The following is a 14,622-nucleotide window of genomic DNA, read 5'->3' as shown; positions in this document are numbered from 1 at the left end:
CCTTATTCCTAATCCAAAATACATCTTCTATCTAGGTATTATCTAGGATGAACAGAGTAGCTATTTTCTCAAGAGCATGGTGACTGCATGGACACTTTGTTCTCTTTATTAAAAACCACTAAGTTCATTAAACATTTATTGGCCATCTACTATGTGCCAAGTGCTGCTCTGAGTGCTTGTGGTTCCAAGATGAGTAAAACAAATCCTGGCCTTATGAAGCTTATGATCCGTCACCACTCAATTATACTGCAGGAAGCTAAAGAAGTATGGAGGAGGACATTTTAGCCAGGTTTGGGATTTAGAGAAGACTGCCTGAATTTTAGAAAAGGAAATGGCAACCCACTCCAGCATTCTTGCCTGGAGAATCTCATGGATAGAGGAGCCTTCTGGGCTACAGTCCATAGGGTCACAAAGAGTTGGACATGACTTAAGTGACTTAGCAGCAGGAGCAGCAGCCTGCGTTTTAGGCCAAAGGATTGTATCATCAGGCTCATTAAAGAACTCACTTCCAATCACTGGCTGCTGCTGCTGCTGCTAAGTTGCTTCAGTCATGTCCTATTCTGTGCGACCCCATAGATGGCAGCCCACCAGGCTCCTCTGTCCCTGGGATTCTCCAGGCAAGAATACTGGGGTGGGCTACCATTTCCTTCTCCAATGCATGAATGCATGCTAAGTTGCTTCAGTCGTGTCTGACTCTGTGCAACCCCATGGACAGCAGCCCACCAGGCTCCTCTGTCCACGAGATTTTCCAGGCAAGAATACTAGAGTGGATTGCCATTTCTTCTCCACCAATCACTGACACAGGACTGCAAAGTCAGTGCTTATAGAGAAGTCAATGGTTAGCTGTTATCTCTGGCTGACTGCTGCCTCGGTGCATCCTTCCAGGAATTTGGTGGGAGACCTGAGGCTACCATTGGTCAGCAGTGCCAGCAGACAGGAGTGAGGCCAGGCTGGAACCTGTTACCTCTGTCTGTCCACCATTGTTGTTGTTTAGTCACTAAGTCATATCTGATTCTTTGTGACCCCATGGACTGCAACAAACCAGGCTTCCCTGCCCTTCACCAGCTCCCGGAGTTTGCTCAGACTCATGTCCATTGAGCCAGTGATGCCATCCAAACATCTCATCCTCTGTGTCTTCCAGGAAAAACCAGCAGAATAATGACTGCAGCTTCATTTCTGCTTTCCAAATCTCCCCAAAGTTCCTCTAACTTGGAATCATACACATAAAGAGATTCTGGAAAACATATTTCTCAGGCTGGCAGAGCATAATTCATCACAAGGAATAAAACAAGTGAAAGGAAAAAAGCAGCCAGATATTTGTATGAGAAGAGAACCAGTTTGGCCACATGACATAGGGAGATGAAACTGCAGAGATGTTGGGAGTGAACTGGGAGCATCTTCTGTGCCTGTTAAAGGCTGAATTTCACCCATTAGGTGAGAGGGAGGTATTGAAATAAATTGAAATTTCCAATACTAGATTTTAACTGTTTCCTCCCCATCATATAACACTTTGGTTTTAATATACATAGGAATGAAAGGATGCAAATTAGAGACAATTCAGTATAAATATTATATATAATACCACCTTTCTAGGATTATTGCTGAGCTAGGAAGTGGTTACATATAAGCTGTGTTAACTGCCCCTATCTCTCTTTACACACTCGTCAAAATAATCCATGTGGACTCTTGAATGGCCTTTGGGATACCAGATGTGGCTTGTTTAGAAGGAGATGGAAGAAAAGATGTAAACTAGGAGCTGGTATTCCTGAACAGTCTGTTTTGTGGTCTTGGTTCAGGAGAAACTGTAGGATCTACTTCATGGAAATACTTGTCCCTAAATTTGTATTGACTAGGAAAAGCTTATTTTTTTTTTAATGTGCATTGTTTTAGAGGTGAGTTTATTCATATGATATTAATAGTTGAACCTCCAGTTTGCAAGACAAATGGATTGTGTATCTTCTCGTGCTTGTCTTTTACGTCTTAGTCTGTCACCTTAAAATCATGCACAAGGCAAGTTTCTGACAGTCAACACTGGGTGTGTCCCTGACTTTGCAGAGAAGGAGGAGGTACATGCCAAATTCCTTTCTTTCTTTTTGGACTTCCCACCTTGTCCTGCAGGCCCTGCTGCTAGATATAATTTATTGTTTCCTTTAGAATTCTGTCATTTTTGTGACATCAGTTTAATTTGCACTGTGGAATGATTTCTCCAAGGCTGCAAAGAGACATTCGATCCTCTGGAGGTTTAGTACCAAGAAACAGAAATAGCAGAATATGATTGAACATGTTATTTTCCTTGATATTATCTCTGTGATATACAGACATATGAGTCGGGAGGGAGAGGATCAGTGGTGACCTAGAAAGTGGAAGATGGAGAAGGCAATGGCACCCCACTCCAGTACTCTTGCCTAGAAAATCCCATGGACAGAGGAGCCTGGTAGGCTGCAGTCCATGGGGTCGCTAAGAGTCGGACACGACTGAGCGACTTCACTTTCACTTTTCACTTTCATGCATTGGAGAAAGACATGGCAACACACTCCAGTGTTCTTGCCTGGAGAATCCCAGGGATGGGGGAGCCTGGTGAGCTGCCCTCTATGGGGTCGCACAGAGTCAGACACGACTGAAGTGACTTAGCAGCAGAAAGTGGCAGAACAAGAATCTAACTTTGCTATGTCCAGGTAAACTGTATTACCATCTTTGATTTCTTTAACCAGCACAAAATGGAGAGCTTAAAAAGAATCCATGATGAATCCAATGTAAGGAGTCACAAACCAAAGGGCTTATGATCAATTATTGTCAATTATTTCCCATGCTGTGAGAAAAATACATAATCTTAAAGCAGAAGGGATATATGAAACATACTTAAAGTAAAATTAAGCAAAATAAAATGTAAATCCAGTTTCTTTAAATTTCATCTCTAATTAATTAGCAGGATAAATGATCCTATATTGAGAAGGAGCCTTGAACTACTGAGACTTGAGAACCGTGCAAACTAGGCCCCTGGGTACTCCTTCAGTACTAATTTGTTTCACATGCCAAAATAAAGGAGCAGTTTCTATTTGGAGTATAAAATCATTACCTGCTTGTACATCTGCCATCTTTGCTAAAGGAAGTAAATGCTATGCACCTTATGTCACCTGCTAAAAGAACTCCTTTCCATGAAGTGATTCTGACTCTTCTGTAAGTCGCTTAAAAGCTCAGAATACAATTTTATTAGACTTTGTTTAAAATTTCACAGACTAGTGACTAGACTGGTTAGATAAAAATGCTTTTTTTATTTGTGACAGTTCCTCCAGGATGTGTATCTTCAGAAATTGTGTAGCACGCAAAACTAAAATAGGGCAATTCTATTCATTTAATTATTTGTATGCTGAATTCTTTTCCTGAGGATAGTTGACATGTAATTCAAAAAGGTTACTCTTTGCAGGGAAGGAATGGAGACACAGATGTCGAGAACAGATTTGCATATGTAGCAGGGGATGGTGAGGATGGAATAAATTGAGAAAGTATCATTGACATGTATCCACTATCATAACCAGTGGGAAGTTGCTGTATACCACAGGGAGCCCAGCCTGGTGCTCTGTGATGACCTAGAGGGGCAGGAAGGTGCGAGGTATAAGGGAGGTTCAAGAGGGAGGGAGTTATAGTTATGACTGATTTGTGGTGTTGTACAGTAGAAACTAATGCAAAATTGTAAAGTAATTACCCTCCAATTAAAAAATAAATAATAAATTACATGAAATATATTTTAGTCATAAAAAATTCAATCTTGCAATCTGAGACAACGCTAATGAACCTTGAGGGCATTATGCTAAGTGAAATAAATCAGACAGAGAAAAATAAATACTGTGTGATCTCACTTATATGTAGAATTTAAAAAAACAAGCTCATAGATACAGAGAACAGATTGGAAGTTGGAAGTTGCCAGACACTGGGATTGAGTGAATGGGTGAAGGGTGTCCAAACATTCAAACATCCATTTATAAAATAATCAAGTCATGGGGATGATGACTGAAATTAATATTACTGTACTGCATGCTTGAAAGTTGCTAAGAGAGTAAATCTTAAAAGTTTTCATCATAAGAAAAATTCTATAACTATGTGCAGTGTTGAATACTAACTAAACTTAATGTGCACATCATTTCATAATATAAATATATATAAATATCGAAACATTATGTTGTTCTTGAAACTAAGTCAAGGTTACATGTCATTATATGTGTGTCAGTTGTTCAATCGTGCCCGACTCTTTGCGACCCCATGGACTGCAGCCCGCCAGGCTCCTCTGTCCATGGGATTTTCAGGCAAAGATACTAGAGTGGTTTGTCATTTCCTTTTCCAAGGGATCTTCCAGACCCACGGGGCTCGAACCTGGGTCCCCTGCAGCGCAGGCAGATTCTTTACTGACTGAGCAGGCAGGGAAGTTCCATATGTCATTATACCTCAATATAAGTAAATAAATTAAAAACAGCTTGATCAGTTGATTTTACTGTCAGTTTATTTAATTCTTAGAAGGAGGGGACAGAAGTTACATCTTCCCAAATAATGCTTTATTAACAAGAATTATTTCTTCCCTGGTTCAGACTCAAAAATAATTTTATTTTTCCCCAGTTTTGTTTAGATATAATTGACCTACAGTGCTGTATAAGTTGAAGTACTGTATAATTTTAAAATTTCTCCTTGTGAGGAAAACTCTTAAATTTTGCTCTCCTAAGAATTTCCATGTATAACATACAGCAGTGTTAATTACATTTACCATGTTGTATTTTATATCCCAGGTACTTATTCATCTTATAACTGAAAGTTTGTATCTTTTTGACTATTTTCATCCAATTCCCCCTCATCACTTTAATCTCACTTTACATTTGACAGCAGGTACATTTTCAAAATGGAAGAGACACCTCTCAATAATTTTATACTCCCTACTGTGATATAATTAACTTTTTATTTGAGGAAATATGTACTTACATCCTTCTTCTCTTTCCTTAAGGATATTGTCTCTGGTAGTTTTAAAAGTGCTTAGTCAGACAAACCAGGGCTAACAGAAGGAACTCTTCTGGGACCTTGAGTCCCATGCTGTATTTGATTTTCAAGGCACAGTTGATTCAAATGTTCCTTTAGTTCTTCCTGTAGATCTCACTTTCTAGTTGTTTATCAGATAAATTATGTTGTTGTTGCTGTTGTTGTTGGGGACAGGCAACTCTTCCCAGAAAGAGAAGAGGAGGAGAAACCATAAATGAGTGTGGTCCTCAACCAAGATGCTGAAGAACGCCCCGAGACTTTCTGCTACCAGGTGAATGGGTCTTGCCCCAGGACAGTCCATCCCCTGGGCATCCAGCTGGCCATCTACCTGTCCTGTGCAGCAGGCGTGCTGATTACAGTCCTAGGAAATTTGTTTGTGGTGTTCGCTGTGTCCTACTTCAAAGCGCTTCACACTCCCACCAACTTCTTGCTGCTTTCCCTGGCCCTGGCTGACATGTTTCTGGGTCTGCTGGTCCTGCCCCTCAGTACCATCCGCTCCGTGGAGAGCTGCTGGTTCTTTGGAGACTCTCTCTGCCGCCTGCATACCTACCTGGACACCCTCTTCTGCCTCACCTCCATCTTGCATCTCTGTTTCATTTCCATTGACCGCCACTGTGCTATCTGTGAGCCCCTGCTCTACCCCTCTAAGTTCACGGTCAGGGTGGCCCTCAGGTACATCCTGGCAGGCTGGGGGGTGCCAGCAGCTTACACTGCCTTCTTGCTCTACACAGACGTGGCAGAGAGAGGGCTCCACCTGTGGCTGGAAGAGATGCCTTGTGTGGGCAGTTGCCAGCTGCTGTTCAATAAGTTTTGGGGCTGGCTAAACTTCCCTGTGTTCTTTTTCCCCTGCCTCATCATGATCAGCTTATATGTGAAGATTTTTGTGGTTGCAACCAAGCAGGCTAAGCAGATCAACAACTTAAGCAAAAGCCTGGCTGGACCTGCCAAACGTGAAAGAAAAGCTGCCAAGACCCTGGGCATCGCCGTGGGTGTGTACCTCTTGTGCTGGCTTCCCTTCACCATCGACACAATGGTCGACAGCCTCCTTAACTTCATCACGCCACCGCTAGTCTTCGACACGTTTATCTGGCTTGCTTACTTCAACTCGGCCTGCAACCCCATTATCTATGTCTTTTCCTACCGGTGGTTCAGGAAGGCACTGAAACTTCTCCTGAGTTGGGAGATCTTCTCACCACGGACTCCCACAATTGATTTGTACCAAGATTGACTGAATGTAGGCTTGTTGTTTTTCAGCCACTAAGTCATGTCTGACTCTTTGTGACCCCATGAACTGCAGCACCCCAGGCTTCCCTGTCCTCTACTATCTCCCAGAGTTTGCTCAAACTCATGTCCATTGAGTTGGTGACGCTATCTAACCACCTAGGGATAGGGTTTTGCAAAAAGCATGAGTGGAATGGTGCAGGTTGGCCGTGTGGTGTTGGAAGTTTGTGGGCAGGCTTCCAGGGCAGCATGGTTTGAGCAGCGGGGAAAAAGACAAATTTCTTATTCTGAGAAGAGATACAGTGTTCTTCTCCTTCAATGTTTCTACAGAATGTAGGGAAAGGAGAGAGTGCCATCCTCTAAATGTTTATTGGATATTTCAAAACTTTGTGCAAATATTAATCTCCTTATTTATAACTTCCTTGGAGACAACTAAGATGCAGAAGTGAAGGGAAAGAAACACAGAGGGCAGTTTTCTGAGCTCCTGTCCTGGTCCTGTAACTTGGCAGCCCCAGGTCAGGCTATTTTGACATCTTACCCCTCCCCTCATCAAAAAAAAAAAAGAAAAAATCAAGGGTTTGTACTCTTTGCTCTCTAAGATGCCCTTAAGTTCAGATAATTGAGCTTTGTATAACTGAACTTTGGGAAAGATTGTTTGCATCCTAATTTTGCATCACTTTTCATCATCATGGTCAAGTGTTCAGACTGTCTCTTTTAGAAAATGGTCCCTTTAAAAATGCTGTCTCCTTGGAACCGAGTTGCTAAACAGGTTGATGATAAGCCAGGTTTGTTTCAATGTCTGTTTCAATGCTCATTGAGTAAATGTATTATATTCTTGAAGGAATGTTTTCTTTCTTTTTCTTTAATAACTGAAAAATGAAAATGTGAGGCATATTTGTAAAGTGATGATGCTCCACATCTCACCATTTTAATATTTTCTCCTTTTAAAAAAATCATACAAGCTACACCTATTTTTCCAGAGACACTGGTATGCGGATTTTCTTCAGAAAAATAAGTTGTTTATGCCACATGCTTGGTCAGAATTGAGTCATTCTTTACAAGAGCTATTGCTAGGAAGGATGTGTCTTTTATGTACATATTGTTTTTGTTTTCTTCCTAAATCTTTCCCTACAGGTCTCTAGTCAGTCTAATTCCATGTTTCTTAGTGACTTTTTCAGATTAATACTTGCTTGGAAAACTATTTCTAAATTAATTTTAAGTGTCTGGTGTACAGATATATAGATGATATTATAGCTGCAGATACAGACATAGACATAGCAATCAATAAATAAAGAAGTAAAAGTCATATTTTGGCAATGAAGTTAGCTAAAATGGATTTATTTCTTTTAATTTTTGATGGAAGGATAACTCTTATTGATCCCACTCTTTCATAATTAAAAAATACATTTGTTGTAAAAATATTTTCCAATATATTTTTAATGTTTTTAATTTTATTTTTTAACAACAAAAACATTTTGTATTGTTGTATAGCCGATTATTGTATTAACAATATTAACAATAATGTATTAACAACACTGTATGAATAGGTGAACAGATGATAGTTTCAGGTGAACCGTGAAGGAACTCAGCCATACATATACGTGTATCCATTCTCCCCGAATCCCCTTCCCATCCAGGCTGGCAAATAACATTGAGCAGAGTTCCATGTGCTATACAATAGGTTTTTGTTGGTTAACCATTTAAACTACAGCAGTGTTCGTGTACAAACTGCTATATTCAATGTATTTTTTAACACTAAATACTTCTTTAAAGTAATTATTCTTTCTTTTGCATTTAACTCAAGCGTTATGAGATAAATTACAAATGAATTACAATTCAAATTATCTTAGTACTACAGTTTTGAAACTTTAAGGAGCTTGGAACACTGTGTCTTAGATGTAGCAATAAATATAATTTGCAAAGTATGTCAGTCATTATTTTTAAAAACACTTTCCTCTTCCCTTCCTAGAATACATCCATACCCATTCCCAATCCATTAGGTATGGTGCTGTCTGTCCTGAAAGTAAGAATACTTAGCAGCTTCACAAGGTGGAACTCTGCAAGTCAATCACATCCACACAGCAGAAAATGATTCTGCTTTTGTACGAAACTGACCATTATTTTTCCTCTAAACATCTGTCAGTTTAATTACATTGTTTTCTCACAATTTAATCAAACCAGGTTGTAGCTCATCCCAGCAGGTAGCATCTGAGAATATAGAAAACGCATGAATGTATATGTGCTTAGTCGCTTCAGTCACGTCCATTTGCAACTTCATGGACTGTAGCTTGCCAGGCTCTTCTATCCATGGAATTCTCCAGGCAAGAATACTGGAGTTGGTTGCTGGGCCCTCCTCCAGGGAATCTTCCCAACCCAGGGATCGAACCCAGGTCTCCCTCATTGCAGTCGGATTCTTTTCTGCTGAGCCACCTGGGAAGCCCATGAATGTATATGTGTATGAGTATAAACATGAAACTTATATGTCTTATATATGATCAAAGGTTTTGAGCAGGGAAATTTCCATAGCAAGGTCCCCTTTGTATTGCTTCTGAATAGCTCTGTTCTGTAAAGTTAGTTCTGCAGAAGGCATTGGGAACCAAAAGGTCACACAAACAGTTGCCTACAAAGTGTGTGAAAGAAGCTGGTCCTTCCCCCACACAGACCTTTACAGTTTACATGGATTTACTCTGCAACTCTGATGGCTGCAAATTTGGAATTGTAGGGAAAGGTTTTGAGAATCAAAGGGAAGGAATACATCATCCTCAGTCTTGGTCCTTGGCACTTATCACAGGATGGCACTGAGTCTTTGTCTTCTCCACTTCCACCTCTATTTCATGCTTCTTTCTCACTGCAGTCTGCCCTGCTCCCTAATCCCTGAGAAGTAGCAAATGTCCTGGGTCCACTGATGTTGGGCTTGGCCATACATGTTCTGACCATTAAAATATGGGTTAATGTGGCATTCAGTTCAGTTCAGACACTCAGTCATGTCTGCCTATTTGTGACCCTATGGACTGCAGCACGCCAGTTTTCCCTGTTTGTCGCCAACTCCCAGAGCTTACTCAAACTCATGTCCATAGAGTCGGTGATGCCATCCAACCATCTTATCCTCTGTCATCCCCTTCTCTTCCTGCCTTCAATCTTTCCCAACATCAGGGTCTTTTCAAATGAATCAGTTCTTCACACCAGGTGGCCAAAGTATTGGAGTTTCAGCTTCAGCAACAGTCCTTCCAATGAATACTTAGGACTGATTTCCTTTTGGATGGACTGATTGGGTTCAAATTTTGATATATACACTTAAGAACATGAGAAAACAAGGTAAATAAAAGAACAAAAAAAGCAGTACCAATTGAGAACAGTATCAATTAGCTGAGACAATGATTTTTCTGAGGAAGTCATTTTAAAGCTGAGGCCTGAAGAATGAGAAATAACCTGTGAAAATCTGAGGAAAGAGTGATGCAGGCAGATGAGAGTCTGTGCTAAGGCCCTGAAGCATCTGTTTGGGGTAATGAGGGCATAGGAGTAGAAGCTCAGAGCATGGATGCTCAGAACATAGAAGCTGGAGCTAAATGGCTTAGATACAAATGCCCAAGGTCATCATTTACTAGAAGTGTAACTTTAGGCAAGTTATTAGCTTCTCAGTTGATCAGTTTTTTTCATTTATAAAATAAGGATAATAATACTTCTGACTTCATTTTTTTTGCACATAACCATTTTATGACTTAATACATGTAAACCAAACCACTTATATATACTGTTTGCTGCTTGCTACCATTATAAGGATGGTTGCATTAAAGTAACATGTCTTGCACATCTTAATCTATTCTCTGTGAGTCAGAGAAGATACTTGTGGGTGTGTCTGGAATATCCATCATGTTTTAGGATGCACACATCTGGATGCCTACTGATTAAAAGTTGTAAGCCAAGGGCTGTGACTCAAATTCTAAGAAAACTGGTATGAAGATAGACGTACAGTAGGCTTTCTGAAGTTATATTCAGTTCAGAAATTACAAGTGACTGTGATGAGAGAATTTGAAAAAGAACTTCAGAATATTCCCAAATTTCTGGACATACACAGGGTAATTAGCAAGAAACTAGGAGAGATGGAAGAAGGAAGATAAAAAAACAGAAAACTGACCGAGTACTCTGACATAAATAAAATCTTGGAGTCCTGGCTAAAGACACTAAAAAGGAAGGGGTTTCAAAAGGAGAACTACCCCCTGATAAGTCTATAATTTCTAAAAAGTGGAATATTTTCCCACAGATAGGGGGAAAACTGATTATGGAACATTAGCTCTGAAATCTAAAAAAGCCAAAGCAGGATACTACATCATGAGCCACATATGGAGGGTCTGAAGCACAGACCACCAGAGAGGGTCACCAGACTCACAGATCTGGGGTGGATTATTGTTATTCAAGCTTAGGGTAATGTGGACTTCTTTTTTTTCCCATTATGAGAAATGTCAATCTCTTACAAGATGGAATATACAAAGACAATCCCAATGTGCTCCCATGGAAACCAGGTCATTTGCTTAGCATCCTGGAATGCTGATGCAATTATGAGAGAAAAAGAGCAAGGGAAAAAATGAGTGCTATTGTTGCATTTAATCAAATAATCACAAAATTCTCACTTGATAATGTGGTGAATTATATTAACTGATTAGAAGGGGAAATAGTGGAAACAGTGTCAGTGTTTATTTTGGGGGGCTCCAAAATCACTGCAGATGGTGATCGCACCCATAAAATTAAAAGACGCTTACTCCTTGGAAGGAAAGTTATGACCAACCTAGATAGCATATTAAAAAGCAGAGATATTATTTTGCCAACAAAGGTCCATCTAATTGAGGTTATGGTTTTTCCAGTGGTCATGTAAGGATGTGAGAGTTGAACTGTGAGGAAAGCTGAGTGCCAAAGAATTGATGCTTTTGAACTGTGGTGTTGGAGAAGACTCTTGAGAGTCCCTTGGGCCACAAGGAGATCCAACCAGTCCATCCTAAAGGAGATCAGTCCTGGCTGTTCTTTGGAAGGACTGATGCTAAAGCTGAAACTCCAATACTTTGTCCACCTCATGCGAAGAGTTGACTCATTGGAAAAGACTCTGATGCTGGGAGGGATTTGGGGCAGGAGGAGAAGGGGACGACAGAGAATGAGATAGGGGGATGGCATCACCAAATCAATGGACATGAGTTTGAGTGAACTTCAGAAGCTGGTGATGGACAGGAAGGCCTGGCGTGCTGCGATTCATGGGGTCTCAAAGAGTCAAACACTACTGAGTGACTGAACTAAACTGAACTTAGGTGTTTCCTGGGGGTTTTGTCATTAACTCCTCAGACATTCCTGAGGGGGTATGGGTAGTAAAGGTAACTAATAATAACAAATCACATATATCTTCACTAACTTTGACAATAAGAAATAAATACAATATCCAGTCCAGGTAAAAAAATTTTTTCATGAATTACAAGGCGAGAAATTTATTGTGGTGAAAGCAAATTTGCCACAGATTTGCTTAAATTCTTATTGGATATGGAAAGTTGTTTTCAACTATATCCTAAAGAATAAAAATAAAATAGTAATTATTAATAGTAGCATTTATTGCAGAGAAGGCGATGGCACCCCACTCCAGTACTCTTGCCTGGAAAATCCCATGGATGGAGGAGCCTGGTGGGCTGCAGTCCATGGGGTTGCTATGAGTCGGACACGATTGAGTGACTTCGCTTTAACTTCTCAGTTTCATGCATTGGAGTAGGAAATGGCAACCCATTCCAGTGTTCTTGCCTGGTTAATCCCAGGGACGGGGGAGCCTGGTGGGCTGCCGTCTATAGGGTTGCACAGAGTTGGACATGACTGAAGCGACTTAGCAGCAGCAGCAGCAGCAGCAGTATTTATTGAGAACTTAACTTGCACATAATATTATTTTATATGTTCTGAGCTTAAAATTAAAATAGATATATGACAGGGCATTATGATAATATCTGATAACTGTAACATGGGTATTTAGTTAAGAGGCTGTTCTCTCTCTTCAGAAGATAGAAAACAGCTCTATTTTATGTGATTGAAAAGGGCAGAACATCTCCAGGTGTTTACATGCTATTAACAGCAGCATCATGAATAGCAGTTCATCCATCCCTGCAGCTGTGCAGCTCTGCTACGAGCACCTGAACGGATCCTGTTTGAAAACCCCCTACTCACCCGCATCCCGCGTGATTCTGTACATGGTGTTTGGCTTTGGGCTGTCCTGGCCGTGTTTGGAAACCTCCTGGTGATGACTGCCATCCTTCATTTCAAGCAGCTGCACTCTCTAGCCAACTTCTTGATTGCCTCTCTGGCCTGCATGGACTTTCTGGTGGGAGTGACCGTGATGCCCTTCAGCATGGTCAGGTCCGTGGAGAGCTGCTGGTACTTTGGAGCCAGATTTTGTGCCCTTCACAGTTCCTGTCATGTGGCATTTTGTTACTCTTCTCTCTTCCACTTGTGCTTCATCTCCATCGACAGGTACATTGCTGTTACTGACCCCCTGGTCTATCCCACCAAGTTCATGGTTTCTGTGTCAGGGGTATGCATCAGCATCTCCTGGATCCTGCCCCTTGTATACAGTGGAGCTGTGTTCTTCACAGGGGTTCATGAGAACAGGATAAAGGAATCAGTAAGTGACCTCAGCTGCACTGGAAGTTTTCAGCTTGTTATAAATCAATTTTGGATTTTGACAGAGTTTCTATTATATTTTGTACCTACTTTTGTTATGATAATTCTGTATAGTAATATATTTCTTGTGGCTAGAAAACAGACTATAAAGATTGAACATATTCCTAGCGAAGTAGAAGGATTATTAGGCATACACAAAACCAGAGTGACAGAGAGAGAAAAGCTGCTAAAACTCCAAGTATAGCATTTTTCATCTCATAGTTACCGCATATGATTGATTCATTTATTTATTTTTTGGGGGTGATTTATAACACCTTCCTTGGTGGCTCAGATGCTAAAGCGTCTACCTACAATGTGGGAGACATGGGTTCAATCCCTGGATCAGGAAGATCTGGAGAAGGAAATGGCAACCCACTCCAGTATTCTTGCCTGGAAAATCCCATGGATGGAGAAGCCTGGTAGGCTACAGTCCATGGGGTCGCAAAGAGTGGGACATGACTGAGCGACTTCACTCACTTCATATGTTTATGAACTATTTTGCTGGTTTGTTTATTATAGTTCTGCTCTAAATCCTTTGATTTATGCTTTATTTTACTTTTTGGTTTAGGAGAGCAATAAAAGTTATTGTAACAGGCCAAGTGTTAACAGACAGCTCATCAACCATAAACTTATTTTTCAAAGAGAGCTAATTTTCAAACCAATGAATTTAATGATTTATTTGGAATTTCTCAGTAACTGTGGCATGCAATACATTCCATAAAAGTGTTCCATTCAGCTGGGGAGGAGAAACGATACCTCAATTTCAGCAGCATCACCTTCATGCTCTTACTTTTTTGATGAGTGAACATTTTTAATCATTTGACAGAAATATATTCAATAAAAATGTTTGACACAAATTGATATTTTCTAGTTTCCTCAAATCTGCATGCTTCCTTGCTTTGTTGTTAATGATTTTCCTTTTCTGGGCCTCTCTTTCAGGCTGACCTTTCCTTCACTTTCAAAAGTTTCTTAGTTCCATGTCCCATGAAATTCTTTTTTTCCCTGTCTTTTTATCTGAATTCAGTTAACTTCGTTCTCATTTTCAGAGGCTTGTATCTTGGAGAAAGGTCTTTTGGTCCTTGAGTTAAGTCAGGGACCTTAAGAGGTCCCTGAGTCATATACATCAGCTGTTTCAGACTCAGGGCTGGACTTATATAATTTGGGGATTTCTGTAAATGTGAGAATAGCCATGAACAGGTGGTGTTATTTCCGCAACAGTGATTGTCTTTTTATGATTATTTTTCTCACCCCATCAAGTGTGTTATTTTACCTTCCAGTTATGACAGGGCAATTTTTTTCTATAAATACTATCCAAAGTTTGTCCATTATTTTCTTTTTAACTTTTTTTAATATTGGAATACAGCCAATGTATTAACAACATTGTATTAACAGTGTTGTGACAGTTCCAGGTTCACAGCAAAGTGACTTAGTCATACATATACATGTATTCATTCACCCCTGAAGTTCCCTCCCATCCAGGGTGCCATATAACATTGAGCAGAGTTCCCTGCACTATACAATGTGTTCTTACTGGTTATCCATTTAAAATAGAGCAATGTGTACGTGTCGATCTCAAAAGATGTTTGCTTCTTTTACTTTAATGAAAATACATTTTGTGTGCATGCCAGGGTCCAGCCCCAGTGGTTCCAGGGTAATTCAAAGGGGAGACAGCGTGGTGTCTTAGAAAGAATTATTTAATTAGAA

General features: G+C 40.2%; 1 protein-coding gene and 1 pseudogene across 1 annotated transcript; both read left to right on the top strand.

The window, feature by feature from the left end:
* The first annotated feature begins 5,233 nt into the window (after window positions 1–5,233).
* Window positions 5,234–6,247, top strand: TAAR5 (trace amine associated receptor 5). The gene has a single exon (XM_052646107.1). It carries the CDS (start codon window positions 5,234–5,236, stop codon window positions 6,245–6,247), a length of 1,014 nt encoding a protein of 337 aa, XP_052502067.1.
* A 6,094-nt stretch (window positions 6,248–12,341) lies between these two features.
* Window positions 12,342–13,568, top strand: LOC128053264 (trace amine-associated receptor 6-like; annotated as a pseudogene).
* Window positions 13,569–14,622: the final 1,054 nt, after the last annotated feature.

This window comes from Budorcas taxicolor, chromosome 9, assembly GCF_023091745.1.
Source record: "Budorcas taxicolor isolate Tak-1 chromosome 9, Takin1.1, whole genome shotgun sequence".
Classification (NCBI taxonomy): domain Eukaryota; kingdom Metazoa; phylum Chordata; class Mammalia; order Artiodactyla; family Bovidae; genus Budorcas; species Budorcas taxicolor.
The sequence above is the reverse complement of the archived record's forward strand: the minus strand, read 5'-3'. Positions and strand labels throughout refer to the sequence as shown.

What these genes read in the sequence shown, in the direction of transcription:
- TAAR5 (XM_052646107.1), top strand. Translation starts at nt 5,234, where the DNA reads ATGAGTGTGGTCCTCAACCAAGATGCTGAAGAACGCCCCGAGACTTTC.